This window comes from Mobula hypostoma, chromosome 10, assembly GCF_963921235.1.
Source record: "Mobula hypostoma chromosome 10, sMobHyp1.1, whole genome shotgun sequence".
NCBI classification, from domain to species: Eukaryota; Metazoa; Chordata; class Chondrichthyes; order Myliobatiformes; family Myliobatidae; genus Mobula; species Mobula hypostoma.
Genome location: NC_086106.1, coordinates 27,267,615 through 27,286,935, shown reverse-complemented (window position 1 = coordinate 27,286,935; position 19,321 = coordinate 27,267,615). Strand labels below are relative to the sequence as shown.

At 49.8% G+C, this 19,321-nt stretch overlaps 1 protein-coding gene across 4 annotated transcripts in view; it reads left to right on the top strand.

The window, feature by feature from the left end:
• The window catches only part of ndrg2 (NDRG family member 2), a 174,014-nt gene extending 159,109 nt beyond the window's left edge, over positions 1-14,905 (top strand). For 3 of the 4 annotated variants that reach the window (XM_063060180.1, XM_063060178.1, XM_063060182.1), the window contains 7 exons: positions 4,578-4,622; positions 5,584-5,635; positions 8,226-8,273; positions 8,999-9,034; positions 10,660-10,711; positions 11,265-11,303; positions 11,989-14,905. In XM_063060180.1, the coding sequence (XP_062916250.1) occupies positions 4,578-4,622; positions 5,584-5,635; positions 8,226-8,273; positions 8,999-9,034; positions 10,660-10,711; positions 11,265-11,303; positions 11,989-12,149 (433 nt within the window). In that variant the 3' untranslated portion in view covers positions 12,150-14,905. The remainder of the gene's footprint in view (positions 1-4,577; positions 4,623-5,583; positions 5,636-8,225; positions 8,274-8,998; positions 9,035-10,659; positions 10,712-11,264; positions 11,304-11,988) is intronic. The other variant, XM_063060181.1, reaches the window with a different exon arrangement.
• Positions 14,906-19,321: the final 4,416 nt, after the last annotated feature.

The window sequence follows — 19,321 nt, the reverse complement described above, 5'->3', positions numbered from 1 at the left end:
CCACTTTCAATGACTGGTGTACAATGACATCCAGGTCTCGTTGCACCTCCCCTTTTCCTAATTGACCACCATTCAGATAATAATCTGTTTTCCTGTTCTTGCCACCAGAGTGGATAACCTCACATTTATCCACATTAAATTGCATCTGCCATGAATTTGCCCACTCACCCAACCTATCCAAGTCACCCTGCATCCTCTTAGCATCCTTCTCACAGCTAACACTGCCCCCCAGCTTCGTGTCATCCGCAGTCTTGGAGATGCTGCATTTAATTCCCTCGTCTAAGTCATTTATATTGTAAACATCTGGGGTCCCAGCACTGAGCCTTGTGGTACCCCACTAGTCACTGCCTGCCATTCTGAAAAGGTCCCATTTATTCCCACTCTTTGCTTCCTGTCTGCCAACCAATTCTCTATCCACATCAATACCATACCCCCAATACCGCGTGCTTTAAGTTTGCACGCTAATCTCCTGTGTGGGACCTCGTCAAAAGCCTTTTGAAAATCCAAATATACCACATCCACTGGTTCTCCCCTATCCACTCTACTAGGTACATCCGAAAAAATTCTATGAGATTCATCAGACATGATTTTCCTTTCACAAATCCATGCTGACTTTGTCCGATCATTTCACTGCTTTCCAAATGTGCTGTTATCACATCTTTCATAACTGACTCTAGCACTTTCCCCACCACCAATGTTAGACTAACCAGTCTATAAATCCCCGGTTACTCTCTCCCTCCTTTTTTAAAAAGCAGGGTTACATTTGCCACCCCCCAATCCTCAGGAACTAATCCAGAATCTAAAGAGTTTTGAAAAATTATCACTAATGCATCCATTATTTCTTGGGCCACTTCCTTAAGCACTCTGGGATGCAGACCATCTGGCCCTGGGGATTTATCTGCCTTCAATCCCTTCAATTTACCTAACACCACTTCCCTACTAACATGTATTTCCCTCAGTTCCTCCATCTCACTAGACCCTCGGTCCCCTACAATTTCCGGAAGATTATTTATGTCCTCCTTAGTGAAGACAGAACCAATGTAGTTATTCAATTGGTCTGCCATGTCCTTGTTCCCCATGATCAATTCACCTGTTTCTGACTGTAAGGGACCTACATTTGTCTTAACCAATCTTTTTCTTTTCACATATCTATCAAAGCTTTTACAGTCAGTTTTTATGTTCCCTGCCAGTTTTCTCTCATAGTCTTTTTTCCCCTTCCTAATTAAGCCCTTTGTCCTCCTCTGCTGGACTCTGAATTTCTCCCAGTCCTCAGGTGAGCCACTTTTTCTGGCTAATTTGTATGCTTCTTCTTTGGAATTGATACTATCCCTAATTTCCCTTGTCAGCCACGGGTGCACTACCTTCCCTGGTTTATTCTTTTGCCAAACTGGGATGAACAATTGTTGTAGTTCATCCATGCGATCTTTAAATGCTTGCCATTGCATGACAAGATTGCTAACTAACCCTTCCTCGTTGCTCCCACCAGTGCCTTATATAAAGCTTCAGTATTACATCCTTGCTTTTATATTCTAGCCCTTTTGAAATTAATGCATTTGCCTTCCTCACCACTGACTCAACCTGAAAGTTAGCATTTAGGGAACCCTTCACGAGAATTCCCAAGACTCTTTGCACGTCAGAGTTTTGAAATTTCTGTGCATTTAAAAAATAGTCAATGCTTTTGTTCCTTCTTCCACAGTGCATGACCATACACTACCCAACACTGTATTCCATCTGCCACTTCTTTGCCCACTCTTCTAATCTGTGTAAGTCCCTCTGTCGTTCCCCGTTTCCTCAGTACGACCTGCCCTTCCACACATCGTTGTATTGTCTGCAAACTTGACCACAAAGCCATTGATTCCATCATCCAATCATTGACATATATTGTAAAAAGAAGCTGTCCCAATACTGACCCTTATGGAACTCTGCTAGTTACCGGCAGCCAACCAGCAAATGCTCCCTTTGTTCGCACTCTTTGTCTTCTGCCCATCAGCCTATGTCCTTTCCATGCTGGTAGCTTTCCCAATCAGTCAGTTCCGAAATCCGGGGTTGGCGGCTATGCACCTCCAACTTCTTCGATCTTGAGCTCTTTTTCTGGCCTCAGCATAACTCAACCCAGTCCATTGCCTCACATTATCGTACCAAGTGGTTCGCTGCCTTCCTCTTTCCCTCTCTCCTTCTATCATCCCTTCCAATAACAATTTCTGCAGTCCACCACCTCCTAACAAGTGCCCGGCATAGTCCAGCTTCCTTTTCTGCACGGCTTTCCCAATACCATGGGCTTTTAACTTGTTAAGCAGCCTCATCTGCATCACCTTGTCAATGGCCTTCTGAAAATCCAAGTATACGACAGCCGCTGATTCTCTTTTGTCTATCCGGCTTGTTATTTCTTCAAAGAATTCTAGCAGGTTTGTCAGGCAGGACCTTCCCTTAAGGAAACCACGTGGATTCTGGCCTGTTTTATCATATGCCTCCAAGTACCCTGGGACCTCACCCTTAACAATTGACTGCAACATCTTCCCAACCACTGAGGTCAGGTTAACTATAATATCCTGTCTTCTGCCTCCCTCCCTTTTTGAAGAGTGGAGCGACATTTGCAATTTGCCAGTCCACGCCAGAGTCTAGTGAGTCCTGAAAGATCATTACTAATGCCTCTGCAGCCCCTTCAGTCACCCCTTTCAGAACCCCGGGATGTAGTCCATGTGGGCCAGGTGAGTTATCTACCATCAAACCTTTCAGCTTCCCAAGCACCTTCTCTTCTCTCTAGTAATAGCGATTGCACTCACTTCTGGCCCCTGACACTCTCGAACTTCTGGCATACTGCTAGAGTCTTCAACAGCGATACAAAATGCTTATTCAGTTCGCCTGCCATTTCCTTGTCCCCTTTTACTACCTCCCTGTGGTTGTTTTCTGGTGGTACAATGTCTCTTACCTCTATTTTACTCTTAGTATATCTGAAAAAACTTTTGGTATCGTCTTAGATATTATTGCCTAGCTTACCTTAATATTCCGTCTTTTCCTGCCTTATGACTTTTTTTCAGTTGCCACCAGTTGGTTTTCAAAAGCATTCCAATCCTCAGTTTACTTACCAAGTTAATCAAGCTCCAGACCCTGTGTCTCTTAGCCCTCTACAACCGTTTGCTTGACTTCCTCATCAGTCAGTGATAACGTCTCCTCCTCACTGACAATGAACCCTGCTGCACCTCAAGAATGTATGCGAAGCCCACTCATGGATTGTGTGGTTAGGCACACCCTCTATAAATCCGCCGATAACGCAACTGTTGTTGGCAGAATTCCAGATGGTTGTGAGGAGGTGTACAGAAGTGAGATAGATAAGCTGGTTGAGTGGTGTTGAAATAACAACCTTACACTCAATGCCAGTAAGACCAAGGATTTGATTGTGGACTTAAGGAAGGAGAAGTCGAGGGAACACACTCCAGTCCTCATTGAGGGATTAGCAGTGGAGAGGGTGAGCAGTTTCATGTTCCTGGGTGTCGGCGTCTCTGAAGATCTATCGTGAGACCAGCATATTGATGCAATTATACAGTGGCTATATTTCTTTGGGGTGTTGGCGCGTGGCCAAGTGGCTAAGGCGTTGGTCTAGTGATCCGTAGGTCGCTAATTCAAGCCTCAGCTGAGGCAGCGTGTTGTGTCCTTGAGCAAAGCACTTAAACCACACATTGCTCTGCGACGACTCTGGTGCCAAGCTGTATGGTTCCTAGCGCCCTTCCCTTGGACAATGTCAGTACCGTGGAGAGGGGAGACTTGCAGCATGGGCAACTGCCGGTCTTCCATACAACCTTGCCCAGGCCTCAGTCAACATCGAAATCGATGGACAGCCGAAGAAGAAGAAGAAGATTTCTTTGGGAGTTTGAGGAGACTTGGAATGTCACCAAAGACACTCGCAAGTTTCTACAGATGTACCATTCTGACTGGCTGCGTCACTGTCTGGTATGGAGGGGCCACCGCACAGGATTGGAAAAAAAGAGACAGAAAGGTGGTATCTCAGTCAGCTCCATCACGGAGGAAATCTCCAGAAGGCAATGCCTCAAAAAGGTGGTGTCCACCATTAAAGACCCCCATCACCCAGGACATGCCCTCTTCTCATTGCTACCATCAAGGTGGAGGTACAGGAACCCGAAACACACACACATGCAACGTTTTAGGAACAGTTTCTTCATTCACTTTCCGAACGGACAATGAACCCTTGTACATTATTTTCTTTTTTTTTTGCTCTCTTTTTGCACTACATATTTAATTTATTTTTAATATACATTTCTTATATTTATAGTTTTTTATCGACTGCAATATACTGCTACTGCAAAATGACATATTCCAGTGATATTAAACCCGATTCTTCTCTGTCCACAATACCATTTTAGTGTTATATCTCTCTCCCTTCCTCCTTCTCTCGCCCTATCCTATCTCCCTCATTCACTCCCCCATCTCTCTCTCTCACCCCATCTCTCTCACCCCTTCTGTCTATCTCCTTCCCCATCTCTCTTCCTCTCCCCTATCTAATTACAACCCTATGCCGTACACAATTGTTCATACTCTTCTCTTTCTCCCTTTCTCCTCAGCCGCCGGGACCTGGACATCGAACGAGAGGGTGGTGGGTCTCTCAAGTAAGGATTTTTATTTGGGTTCTGTCCTTGTTTTCCATGCCTTGGCCTCACGCCCTGGGTCTGCCTGTAGTCCTCACCAGAGCCTGGGCAGGGATATGGAGCCCGAGGCAAACAGACCCCCTGGGACTCCACATCCTCCAGTTCCGGTCGTGAAACTCAAATGTGTGAGAGGGTGGGTGAGATGTGGGGTTGGGAGAGAAAGGGCCATGTGGGAGGAGAGAGAGAGAGATAGGTGACAAGAGAGAGAGGGATGTGGAGACAAGAGAGGGAGAGATGCGGAGGGACATGAGGGAGACGGAGAGAAGGAAGAGATGGAATGAGAAAGAGAATTGAAATGCAAGGAGAAGGGGAGATAGGTGGAGAGAGATGGAAAGAGGGAGGGAAGAGGGAAATGCAAGAAGGGAGAGAAAAATGGGGGAGGAAGGAAAACAGCGGGAGTATTAGAAAGGGGAGGAGGGAGAGAGATGGGGAAGGATGGAGAGATGGAAGGAAGAAGAGATTGGGAGGGAGTAAGAGATGGGAGGGAGGGAGCAATGAGGAGGGAAAGAGTGTGAGGAGTAGAAAGAGGTTTGGATAGAGAGATGGAAAGAACAGGTGGCTAGGGAGAGAAAGATGGTGTGGGAGGGAGTGATGAGGAGGAAGTGAGGGGAAAGAATAAAAAGGAGTGGGCAGAGAAATGGAGGGATGTAATGAGCGGCCGAGACAGATACGGGAAGAAATAGAATAAAGTATAAGAAGAATGTGAGGCAGGAAGGAAAAGGGAAATGCGCAGGGAGAGGGTCAGTGCTCATTCCCCCTCCCTAGGGCTCTTCGTGGCTCCCACCCCAACATCCACTCCCGCCATCCGCCAAAGCCCAGGGTGAAAGGTTGATGTCCTCAGGGGCCTGATTGCCCCCTCCCCGGGGTCGTGACCCTTGACTTGCTGGCATGAACTTCTCCCTCTGTTCTGCCCCACCCACAGGTGCCCGGTGATGCTGGTGGTGGGAGACCAGGCCCCTCATGAGGATGCTGTGGTAAGATGCTCGTCTGACACCTTCTCCCCCCAGCTCTACCCCTGCACGTCACGGGGAGGAGTCTGTTGTTGGGTCCTCCCAGTCTGCCTCGCGGCTTCTGGACAGTAGGATCTGCGTCCCAACACCTCCAACGCGGTATCCGCCACAACTTGCCCGTGTGTTGTGGCCCCTCCCCTTCAAACTGCTCCCCAGAGACCCCCCAAAGTGAAAGAAATCCACTTCTCCTTCCCCTTTCGGCAGCGTTCCGTTAATGCACAACGAGGGCTCCCCACCGTGAGAGGGGATCGGAAAGTTCCAGGAAGACTCGGACATGTGGCATCTGCGGAGAGAAATGTTCTGGGTCCGGGGCTCTCCTTGGGGGGTGGCAGTGGGTGGGGAGAATGGGAGGGAGTAAGGAGGGCTGGAGTGGGCAAAGTGGAAAGACGGTGAAAGGGGAGATGAAATGTGTTGAAGATTTAGAGAGAAGGAAGTGAGAGAAAGAGATAAGAAGGCATTGTGGGAGAGAGGAAGAATGGGATGAGGGGGTGGAGAGAGGAGAGGGGGATGGGTTGAGGGAGAATGGGGAGGGAGGGAAAGAAAGAGAAGGGGTGGTAGAGTGGTAGAGAGGGAGAAGTGGGGGAAAGTGAGGTAAATCAGAGAGGGAGAAAAGGAATAGAAAGAGGGAGAGTGGGGGAAGGGGTCAGAGAGCGGTGGGGAGGGGAAGAGGGTGAAGAGGGAGGGAAAGAGAGAATGGGAGACAGACAGAGTGAAGGAGAGAGTGGAAGAGAGGGAAAGGGAGAGAGACTGTAAGAGAGAGAGGAAGAAAGGATGAGTTGAGGAGTGCCCCACCTGTCCTAATTCTGATGGAGGATCTTTGATTTGAAACGTTAATTCGATTTGTGTAATTACAAGCTTTCCAGGAATTTTCCTGACTGACCCACAGTCAGGCCCTGGGGCAAAATCCCAGACTGGGTAGGGAAGTTTGTGTTAGGGACTTCCTTCCATCCTCAGGGCTGAGGCAAAATCTCTGACTGGGTTGGGGAGTTTGTGTTGGGAACTTCCTGCCACCCTCAGGCACTGGAGTGAAATCCCTGACTGGGTAGTTCAGGTTGGGGGCGAGGTTGTAGGAAGTTCAAGCAACTTTCAGTCGGAAGAGTTCAGATCAACTAATGGAGAGTCAGAGCTACCAGAATGCACAGCAGCAAAGAAACTGCCTGACTTTATGACTTGCACCAAGATGCAAGATAGGAGAGGTTGGAATTTTGTTCAATTTAGACCTGGCTCTCCCCTATCTCCCCTGGCTCTCCCCTCTGACTGCTTTCATCCACGGTAGTTGGTGGGGTGGGTCGATGTGGCTGTCAGCTGAGGAGAGGCTTGGTTTCAGAGGGACTTGGCGATGGAGGGTTGCTGCTCCCAGAATGCAATGGGTAAGAGAAAGTCCTCTATCAGTGCATTGGCCTTCATCAATCGTGTGATTGAGTTTAGGAGCCCAGAGGTAATGTTGAAGCTATATAGGACCCTGGTCAGACCCCATTTGGAGTACTGTGTTCAGTTCTGGTCACGTCACTAGAGGAAGGATGTGGAAACCATAGAAAGGCTGCAGAGGAGATTTACAAGGACGTTGCCCGGACTGGGGAGCATGCTTTATGAGAATTGTAAACACGAGGAATTAGGCAGATGCTGGAAATTCAAGCAACACACATCAAAGTTGCTGGTGAACGCAGCAGGCCAGGCAGCATCTCTAGGAAGAGGTACAGTTGATGTTTCAGGCTGAGACCCTTCGTCAGGACTAACTGAAGGCAGAGCTAGTAAGAGATTTGAAAGTGGGAGGGAGAGGGGGAGATTCAAAATGATAGGAGAAGACGGGGGTGGGGGGGGGAGGGATGGAGCCGGGAGCTGGACAGGTGATTGGCAAAGGGGATACGAGAGGATCATGGGACAGGAGGCCCAGGGAGAAGGAAAGGGGGGGAACCCAGAGGATGGGCAAGGGGTATAGTCAGAGGGACAGAGGGAGAAAAAGGAGAGAAAGAAAGAATGTGTGTATATAAATAAATAACGGATGGGGTACGAGGGGGAGGTGGGGCATTAGCGGAAGTTAGAGAAGTCAATGTTCATGCCATCAGGTTGGAGGCTACCCAGACAGTATATAAGGTGTTGTTTCTCCAACCTGAGTGTGGCTTCATCTTTACAGCAGAGGAGGCCGTGGATAGACATGTCAGAATGGGAATGGGATGTGGAACTGCCAGAGAAAGCAGGATCTTCCAGTGGCCACACATTTTAATTCCACATCCATTTCTATGTTTCTATGCGTCTATACAAATGCATCTCTCCACTCCAGCTCCTCCTCTGTTTAATGACCTCTCTGGCCAGGGAACCCAGCTGCACTGCTCCCTCCCTCCTATTCACCCGATCCTCAACTCCTTTGTTGCAAGGAAAACAAAATAAAAACAGAGTCGTCTGGACCCTTCTCCAGGACCCTCAATCTCTCTGCATTGTGCTGGGTGGCTGGGTGCTCTGGCACGGACTAGGGGTCAGGTTTCTGGGGTCGTACCTCTGCTCCATCTTCACTCGCTGCGTTGTCGAATAATCTACACCTCGTCAAATATTCCAGGTGGAGTGCAACTCGAAACTGGACCCCACTCAGACGTCCTTCCTCAAGGTAGGGGAGTTAACAGTTAGTTAGCGGGTGGGGGGGGGCTGATTTTAGAAGGAGGGGCGATGGGGGTTGTCTTACTCCCCATTCAGTAGGTGGCCCTGGGATCTGGGAAACTGATGTAGGTTGTGAACAATTCGAGTGTGAGTGTGGTGGGAAGAAATGGGAAGGGGTGGGGTCCATTGGGATTGTGTATGGTGGGAGTGAATGGGAAGGGGTGGGGTCCATTGGAATTGTGGGCAGTGGGAATGAATGGGAAGGGGTGGGGTCTGTTGGGATTGTGGATGGTGGGAGTGAATGGGAAGGGGTGGGGTCTGTTGGGATTGTGTATGGAGAGTGAATGGGAAGGGGTGCAGTCAGTTGGGAATCATTTGGAGGGTGGCGTGGAGACAGAATCAATGGGATCAGGTTAGGGAGCAAAGATCTGTGTACAGGGAGGTTGGCCAAGATGAACAGCAGTGTTCTGTGATGGGCTGAACGGCTCCTGCACCCACTGTTAAGATCAGAGGGAAGTTCAGGCGGACCCTGGAATCATGGTGCTGTCTTGCATGGTGGGTCTGCCTGTGATCTACAGGGCTGCTTTCAGCAGAGACTCCCCTCTCAGGGCTACATGTCCTCTGGAACTAAATCATGTGATTTTGGAGTGAGTGCATTGCTTTCACAGTCTCAATGTCCAGAATTCCCCTCTGACAGTCTCTCACTCTCTCTCTCTCTCCCTCTATCCCACACAGATGGCAGATGGTGGCGGCCAGCCCCAGATCACTCAGGTAGGTCTGCTCGCTTTCTCTCTCTCTCTCATAATTGGGACTGGAGAGGGGTTTGTGGTGAGTGCATGTTTCTGGAGGAACATGCAGACAGGTCGCCCCGTGGTCAGAGCCACTGCCTTTCGGCTCACAAGCCATAGGTTCGATTGTGACCTCCTGCGTTCTCTGTGTGTACGCTGGGTCCTCCCTCCTGTGTCCAAGTGACGTTGGATTGATGAGTTAATCAGCTGCTGGGAATCAACACCTCACCCACCCCACTGTGTGTGTGTGTGAAGGGTGACTCCAGGGGTGGGTGAGAGATAGTTGAAATGTTAGAGAAAGGGTAAATTGCAGGGGGGCAAGGAGAGGGGTGAGTGAGACATGAGACTGATCCTCTGCCTGTGACTATCTCCAAATTCATTGTGAGTAGATAAATATGAACCTATTCCACTTGCAGTCCTTGTGACCGGTCAAGGACTCTGGTGGCATTGTTATCTTGTGAAATGGGAACTGGGGTGCTTCAGAGGAACCTGAAATTTTGGTTCATGTGGTATTAGCATCCCGACAATGAGCAGCTTGGTTGCTCTACCTGCAGTGTGGTCCTCCCACCACTGGGGCAATGTTATTGATCCACTTGCAGTGTGGTCCTCCCACCACTGGGGCAATGTTATTGATCCACTTGCAGTGTGGTCCTCCCACCACTGGGGCAGTGCATTGTGTGGGCATCTGTGGATACCCTGATTTCTGGGCACCAGGAGGAGGTTTGTGGTTGGGTTGATTTGGAGGAGAGTGGGGAAGTCATGCTGTGTGTGTGTTTGTGGGGTGGTGGGGAAGGTTTAGAGGTAGTTCCTAGTCACTTCTGCTTCTGGACCTTGGGAATCCCTCACTGACGGCTGAGAGGGACCCTCTTCTTCAGGAGGAGGGTAGAAAATGTTGGGGGATGGACGTGGTTCTCGTTGGTCTGCTCTTGGCCTCTCTCCCCGAAGGCCCTGCATAGCAGCACCTTCCCCAGGAGGACTGCAGTGGTTTGAGAGGGAGAGTGAGTGGGCAAGTGGCTGACCACCCACCTTCTCGAGGGGAGGGATGGGTGATCAGGTGATCAATGCTGGCTGGCACTCAAGAGAAACAGAAGTAAGAACTGCAGGAGTGGCACAGGTTACAGGAAGAGGGAGGGCAGGTGGGGGCTGGGAGGGAGGATGGAACAGAGGAAGGGGGAATTAGGTGCATTAGCAAACTTTGTGGGTGGGAGGACCACTCAGCAGTGGGGTGGCAGCGTCACCCTCTGGTAGGAGGATCACACTGCTAACAGGGGACATCTCGTCTCTCTGGTGGGAGGAGCACATTAGCTATATTGGGAAACCGCCCCGTGCACTGGTGGGAGGACCACACTGCAAGTGGGGAACATTGCCGCACACTGGTGGGAGGACCACGCAGCAGGTGTAAGAACAGCGTCACCATCTGGTGAGAGAAACACACTGCAACTGAATGGACAACGATCGCCACATTCACGCGCAAAAGGGCTTCTGCAGCAAAATCACCACCCACAGTATGATGGGGGTCATTCCCCCCATTAATGGTTTCCACTGCTGCTTCAATTCACATGCTCTACTCTCTCTCTCTCTCTCTCTCTCCACCCCCTCTGTCTGCAGCCGGGAAAGCTGGCAGAAGCCTTCAAGTACTTTGTGCAGGGAATGGGCTACAGTGAGTTTTGTGACACTTTCTGTCGGGGTTTGCGCCTCCGAGGGGCTGTGATGGGAGTGAGGTGGCAGGACCGGGCAGTGAGGGGACCGAGTGGCGCCGGACAGGAGGGTGAACAACAGCGGGCTTCGGAGTGCTGGGTGGCTCTGTGGAGTGGGGGGTAACTGAGGGGAGTGGCTGCCCTGTGGACGATGGAGGGTTGGTTTGTGGGAGGATGGGAGGGGAGGGAGGATGTGGGAGGTGTAGGACAATTGGAGAGGATACTTTGCAGGAGAAAGGATCCTGGTGGAGAGAGTGTGGTCTGAGGTAGGTGGTGGAGGGTCACAGTGTCTGAGAGGGTGTTATGGGGCCAGTGAGGGAGGGATCCCTCTGCACATAGATAGGGGAGGGGTGCCCTGGAGTGTGGGTTGGTGGGAGGGATGTGAAGGAGGTTAATGTCCCGGTGCAAGAGCAGGGTCTTGGGTGAGTCTCTCAAACTTTTGCAATGGTCTTTCTCTCTCTCTCTCTGTTTGCTCTCCCACATCCCCCCCCTCGCTGCCTCCGGCCTGTCTGACAGTCCCACATGTGGTCCACCGTCGCCTCAGTGTGGGAGCAGGTACTAACACCCCTCCAACACCACCACCCCTTCACCAAACACAACCCCCCCCACGCCCTCCTGCATGACGAACCCCTCTCTGCATGTCACCCTGCAGCATGCAGCGGCCGGAGTATCGACACCTCGGGAAAATGTCTGCACCGCGAGGCTGTTTGGCCCTTCTCTTCTAGCCCTCACTGACCAGCCCCACTCCCCACCCACCGCACTAACCTTGTCTGCCTCTGTTCCCTTCACATCCAAAATGTACTGCCAGACCTCCTGCTGGCAGGGTTGGGGTGGTGGCAGGCAGGGGTGGAGGGTGGTTGGGAAGGAATTTCTCTCCATCCTCCATCCTGAAAGGACGACCACTTGTTATGGGATGGTGACCTCCCCTCTCTCCCCGGCTCACTGTCCTTCCCCTGAACCCCAGAGTATCCGGGGCAGTGGAGAGTGGGGGCTCGCTTTGCATGGCTTCCTATGAGGGGGAGCTGGTGGGGTTTGGGAGTTGGAGGTCAAGGGAAGGGACCTGTTCACCTTGATAAATCAATCTCTCACTGCCTCCCCTTCTCTCTCTCTCTCCTCTCATTCCCACTTGCCCTTCTCCTACCCTGCCCACACTTCCCCTCTCCCTCCCCTCGCTCCCCCTCTCCTTCCCCTCACTACCCCCCTCTCCTTCTCCTCACCTCCCCTATCCTCCCACCCACAGTGCCCTCCGCAGGGATGACACGCCTGTCTCGCTCCCGCACGACTTCCCTGTCGGGCGCCTCTGTGGACGGATCCCACAGCCGCTCCCGCACCCTGTCGCAGGGCAGTGATGCGGGGCAACTGGCCTCCAGCCCCTCCCAGACCATGGAAGTCTCCTGCTGAAGGCCAGCGAGGGTGCTTGGAGGGGCCGGAGGAGGGAAGGAGATGGCGGGGGAGAGAGGGAATAGAGTCTGGGGAAGGGGCTAGGCTCTCTGCGGAGACACTGGCAGGTGTCTGTCATCGAATTGCGAGGGATTTGGGCAAACCGTAAATCATTACATAGACTAATTTTCGTTTTGGGGTTGGGGTACAGAATGCAAGCGGATTAACACATAACCGTGCGGGCTGTGTTTATTTTATTTTCCTGTGGTGGGACGGGTGGGTTTCCTTCTCTGTGTAAATGTGAGGGTTATCTCCATCATGCTCCAACCTGTTGCCCTGTGCTAACAATTCCCACTCTGTACGTTTCTACCAGTCCTCTCCCCCACCTCTCCATCCATCCTCCGGATAACCTACCTTGCTTCCTCCCTCACACTCTCCCTCTCCACCACAGGGTGAGGAGCTAGGTAGAAGTGTTTAGTAATTCCATTCCCCCGGTGTGGAGGGGGGCAAGAGGGGCAAGGGGGCCCACTGTGTAAGGAGGGCGTCCCACAGGAAGTGGTATCAGAGAAGGGTGAGGCCATTTTGATGAGGGCATGGGTGGCCATTTTAGTAAGGGCACAGGTGGCCATTTTGGTAAGGGCACGTAGCCATAATGATATATAATATAATGATACAGCAGGCAGCTATTTTGATGATGGCACGAGCAGCTACTGTGATGGGGCAGAGCGGATTAGGAAGCGGATAGCCCTCTTGTAGTACATGGCCGATATGTCTACGTACAACAACTTGGCGAATTTGATGGGAGTGGTGGAGATGGGTGGTCTGGTCAGTCAGTTTGAAATGGCAGGAAGACATTGTCAATTCATCATGGCATAGCAACTTTGCCAGCTCCCAGCGATATCAGCATTCGCTGTCCACATACGATGATATGGCCAGTCCAATGGACATGCGGACATTTCAGTTAAGAGAGGGGTCAACTGTTTTACTCACAGCACCCAACAATGTTAGCATTTTGCCAAAGCACAGAGGCATGCCAGCTCGAGTGTCATGGGCAGTCAATGTGATAGGGACCTTGCCAGCTACTTTGATGAGGGCACGGATGAACATTCTGCCCCAGTGCCCAATTTGTCAAAGAACAACAACGGGGCCAATTGGGGAGAGCAGGGTGTGTGTCTCAAGGGGGAACGCAGGCAGTGATGTTGTCCATGCCCTGTGAAGCTGCCAGTTCATCAACACGGCAATGTGGCTAGTTGATGGAGGTGTGTGATGTGAGCATTCACCTGGCTGCCCCAGCACTCTGCAACATTGCTATATTATTAACGCATAGATGTCTTCGGGATGACAAAACGTGGGAGGCTGCTTTGTTGCAGAAGAACTTTGCCTTCAGTTGGGGACGCTTGTTTTACTACTACCCAAAGCCGCCGCCATCTACTGGGTTGGGGAAGGTGGCCATCGGCTGTCCTGTTTCTTGCCGGCACTTAGTGTTGTGCCCGTTTTCATCAGAGGAAGAGATGGGGTGGATGTGGGAATGGTCTTTGAATACTAGTTGTCCATTCCTCTGTTGGGCAGCTGGAGCTGTGGCCTCCTGCTCAGCCTGGCACAGTCTGACCAGAGAGGATGCAGCGGGTTGGAACCTACGGGATCTTTCCGCTCCATCACAAGCTGATGTGTAAATGGTTCGGGGTGAGGCCAACTTGTCCATTCTACAACCCGGCCCTGGTGCCTTCAGGATGGTGCTGCGGAGAGCCAGGGATCTGAACCACAAGAACAGTTGTTGGTTAGGTGGGGCATTGTCTGGGTAGACACGGGAAGGGGGCTTTGGGAACGATCCAGGGTAAAGGGAGTTGAATGGTTGCAGAGATGTGGATTAAAGTGGGATTAGTATAAATGTGTGAGTTGAGTGTGAGTGAGTGTGCACGTAAGTGTGTGTGTGTGTGTGTGTGTGTGTGTGTGTGTGTGTGAGTAAAAAGTGGCGGGGTGGTTGGGAAAGGAAAGCGAAGGAACAAGGACAGTGCCCGTGATGTGCAAACATCGCAGCCGCTGGAAAAGCCGCAACAAAATCGGAGCCGGCAGGGGAAGCTCACTAACAGTCCTCCTGCGACCTCCCCCTCCCCCGGGCACTACCCTCTTCCACTGCACTTTGAGTCCCACCCAGCCGCTTGAATTTCCCCCATCACCACCCAGTATGTGGGTACGGGGCAGGAGCGCGGGCATGATTGGAAGGGGGCGGGGTGTTGGGATTACCTGAGGGACAGAGCTGAGGGAGGACTCGTAGGAGTTTGGGGATGGCACGGATGCAGAGGACGAGTCCCCCGTTGCGATCAGACATACAGACGCACACAGCCACGCACAGACACAGAGAGGTACACAAGCACAGACGCTACAGGCACTCACAGTGTGTGCTATAGATAAGCAAGTGCAGGCTCGGACACCCAGGCAGAGGCGATATCAGTTTGTACCTATGCCTGCTCTCCATATTAAGCACTAACAGATGTGATGTTGGGAGTACACTGTAGAGATAGGCAAATGCATATTAGGGAAGACTTTGATTTAAAACATCTCGATCGGTGCGGTGGGGAGGGGGGGCGGCTTTCATTTCTCTTCGTTTCTCTGTGATGTAGTTGGCGTTGTGTTTTCCTTTCCGTTTTACCACTAAGTCTTGGCATCGGAGCGCGCACAGAGGGTCTGTGTGCAAGCGCTCGGCCTCAGCTAACTGATCATAAGTCATTCGCCAAGTTCCGTCTAATGCGATCAATAAACCATGGCAAGAACAAAAACCCCAGAAGGTCTCGTGTGTGTGTGTTATCACGTTTTACAAGTTAGTGTTAGGAATTCGTTGGCCGGGATGGTTATAATGTCATAGATACGTACAGTACAGAAACAGGCCCTTCTGCCCATCTAGTCTGCGCGGAACCATTTAAACTGCCTAGTTCCATCGATTTGCCCCCGCACCATACTCCTTCTTAACCCTCCCATCCAGGTGCCTATCCAAAATTCTCTTAAACGAAATCATGTGTACGACTTGCACTGGCAGCTCACCCCACACTCTCACCACCCTCCGACTGAAAACGTTTTCCCTCATGTTTAAACATTTCATCGTTTATCCATAACCCATAACCTCTAGTTGTAGTCCCACCCAACCCCAGTGGTAATCTATGGCATTTGTTCTGTCTATACCCTCATTATTTTGTACCTCTATATTAAATCTCCACTCAATCTTCTACATTCTAGAGAATGAAGTTTTAACCGATTTAATCTTCCCCTATAACTCAGAGTCTCCATTCCCGACAAAATCCTTGTAAATTTTCTCTGTAACTCTTTCAATCTTACTTACACCTTTCCTGTAGGTAGGCGACCAAAACTGCACACAGTGCACCAAATTAGGCCTTACCAACGTCTTATGCAACTTCAATATATCAACCTAACTCTTGCACTCAGTATGAAGGCCAATATACCAAAAGCTTTCTTTATGACCCTATCTACACGTGACGCCACTTTCAATGAATTGTGGCCCTGTATTCCCAGATCCTTCTGCTCTACCGCAATCCTCAGTAGGTAGGCGGCTAGTGGAGTGCCGCAGAGATCAGTGCTCACTGTGGAAGACCTACGCTGCCTTGTCCTCCCAAAGAGCGACACCTCACATTTGCCTGGATTAAATCCTATCCGCCATTTTTTCAGTTCAGCTTTCCAGCTGATCTAGGTCCCACTGCAAGCTTTGCCATTGTACACGGCCTTGGTGAGACCACACCTGGAGTATTGTGTGCAGTTTTGGTCCCCTAATCTGAGGAAAGACATTCTTGCCACAGAGGGAGTACAAAGAAGCTTCACCAGATTGATTCCTGGGATGGCAGGACTTTCATATGATGAAGGACTGGATCGACTAGGCTTATACTTGTTGGAATGTAGAAGATTGAGGGGGGAATCTGATTGAAACGTATAAAATCCTAAAGGGATTGGACAGGCTAGATGCAGGAAGATTGTTCCCGATGTTGGGGAAGTCCAGAACGAGGGGTCACAGTTTGAGGATAAAGGGGAAGCATTTTAGGACCGAGATGAGGAAAAACTTCTTCACACAGAGAGTGGTGAATCTGTGGAATTCTCTGCCACAGGAAACAGCTGAGGCCAGTTCATTGGCTGTATTTAAGAGGGAGTTGGATATGGCCCTGTGGCTAAAGGGATCGGCGGTATGGAGAGAAGGCAGGTACAGGGTTCTGAGTTGGATGGTCAGCCATGATCATACTGAATGGCGGTGCAGGCTCGAAGGGCCGAATGGCCTACTCCTGCACCTATTTTCTATGTTTTCTATGTTTCCCTCGCTGCTCACTACACTCCCCAGTCTTGGTGTCATCCGTAAGTTTGCTGATCAAGTTAACGACATTATCATCAATATTGATGACGAACAACAACGTACCCAGCACTCCACTAGTCTCAGGCCTCCAGTAGGAGAGACAACAATCTATGACCACTCTCTGGCTCCCCCGCAAAGCCAATGTCTAATCCAATTTACTACCTCATCTTGAATGCGGGACCTTGCTGAAATCCACGTAGACAACATCCACTGCCTTGCTTCATCAACTTTTCTGGTAACAGCAGAACAACATTAGTTATTTTTGAATGCTCCGGTAACTCACCTGTTGCTGAGGATGATTTAGGTATGTCTGCTAGGGGCCCTACAGTTTCTACACTTGCCTCCCACAGGGTCCGAGGGAACAGCTTGTCAGGCCCTTGCTATTGGTCCATCCTACTGATTTGCCTTGGGACGGCAAACAACTCCTCCTTTGTAATCTGTGTGCGGTCCACGTCCTTGCTGTTGCTTTGCCTCACTTTTATAGACTCTGTGTCCATCCCCTGGGTAAATATAGATGCAAAAAAATCCTTTTAAGATCTCTTCCTTTCTCTTTTGTTTCCACGCATAGATTGCCATTCCAATCTTCCAGAGGACCAATTTTGTCCCTTCCAATCCTTTTGCTCTTAATGATAGACAATAGACAATAGGTGCAGGACTAGGCCATTCGGCCCTTCGACCCAGCACCGCCATTCACTGTGATCATGGTTGATCATTCACAATCAGTACCTTGTTCTTGCCTTCTCCTCATACCCCTTCACTCCGCTATCATTAAGAGCTCTATCTAACTCTTTCTTGAAAGAATCCAGACAATTGGCCTCCACTGCCTTCTGAGGCAGAGCATTCCACAGATTCACAACCCTCTGTGTGAAAAAGTTTTTCGTCAGCTCTGTTCTAAATGGTCTACCCCTTATTCTTAAACTGTGGCCTCTGGTTCTGGACTCCCCCAACATTTCCTGCCTCTAGCATGTCCAATCCCTTAATAATCTTATATGTTTCAATCAGATCCCCTCTCATCCTTCTAAATTTCAGTGTATACAAGCCCAGTCGCTCCAGTCTTTCAACATATGATATTCCCGCCATCCCTGGAATTAACACAGTGAACCTACGCTGCACTCCCTCAATAGCAAGAATGTCCTTCCTCAAATTTGGAGACCAAAACTGCACACAATACTCCGGGTGGGGTCTCACCAGGGCCCTGTACAACTGCAGAAGGACTTCTTTGCTCTTATACTCAACTCCCCCTGTTATGAAGGCCAACATGCCATTAACTTTCTTCACTGCCTGCTGTACCTGTATGCTTGCTTTCAGTGACTGATGAATAAGGGCACCCAGATCTCGTTGTACTTCCCCTTTTCCTAATTTGACACCATTCAGATAGTAATCTGCCTTCCTGTTCTTGTCACCAAAGTTGATAACCTCACATTTATCCACATTAAACTGCATCTGCCATGCATCTGCCCACTCACCCAACCTGTCCAAGTCACCCCGTATTCTCATAGCATCTTCCTCACATTTCACACTGTCATCCAGCTTTGTGTCATCTGCAAATTTGCTAATGTTACTTTTAATCCCTTCTTCTCAATCATTATTGTATATTGTAAATAGCTGCAGTCCCAGCACGAAGCCTTGCGGTACCCCACTAGTCACCGCCTGCCATTCTGAAATGGACCTGTTAATCGCTACTCTTAGTTTCCTGTATGCCAACCAATTTTCTATCCCTGTCAGTACCCTACCCCCAATACCATGTGCTCTAATTTTGCCCACTAATCTCCTATGTGGGACCTTATCAAAGGCTTTCTGAAAGTCCAGGTACACTACATCCACTGACTTTTCCATGTCCATTTTCATAGTTACATCCTCCAAAAATCCAAGAAGATTAGTCAATCATGATTTCCCCTTTGTAAATCCATGCTGACTCGGACCTATCCTGCTACTGCTATCCACATATGCCGCTATTTCATCCTGTATAATTGACTCCAGCATCTTCCCCACCACTGATGTCAGACTAACTGGTCTATAATTGCCTGTTTTCACTCTCCCTCCTTTCTTAAAAAGTGGGATAACATTAGCTACCCTCCAGTCCTCAGGAACTGATCCTGAATCTGTTGAAAATTGGAAAATGATTACCAATGCGTACACGATTTCTAGAGCCACCTCCTTAAGTACTCTGGGATGCAGACCATCAGGCCCTGGGGATTTATCAGCCTTCAGTCCCATCAGTTTACCCAACACCATTTTCTGCCTAATGTGAATTTCCTTCAGTTCCTCCGTTACCCTAGGTCCTCTGGCCACTATTACATCTGGGAGATTGTTTGTGTCTTCCCTAGTGAAGACAGATCCAAAGTACCTGTTCAACTCGTCTGCCATTTCCTTGTTCCCCATAATAATTTCACCCGTTTCTGTCTTCAAGGGCCCAACTTTGGTCTTTACTATTTTTTCCCTCTTCATATACCTAAAGAAGCTTTTACTATCCTCCTTTGTATTCTTGGCTAGCTTACCTTCTTACCTCATCTTTTCCCCCCGTATTGCCTTTTTAGTTATCTTCTGTTGCTCCTTAGAAGTTTCTCTGGCTTCCCGCTCATCCTTGCTATGTTATACTTACTCTCTTTTATTTTTATACTGTCCTTGGCTTCCCTTGTCATCCACGGTCGTCCCTTACTCCCCTTAGAATCTTTCTTCCTCTTTGGAATGAACTGATCCTGCACCTTCTGTATTATTCCCAGAAATACCTGCCATTGTTGTTCCACTGTCATCCCTGCTAGGGTATCTTTCCAGTCAACTTTGGCCAGCTCCTCCCTCATGGGTCCATCGTCCCCTTTGTTCAACTGTAATACTGACACTTCCG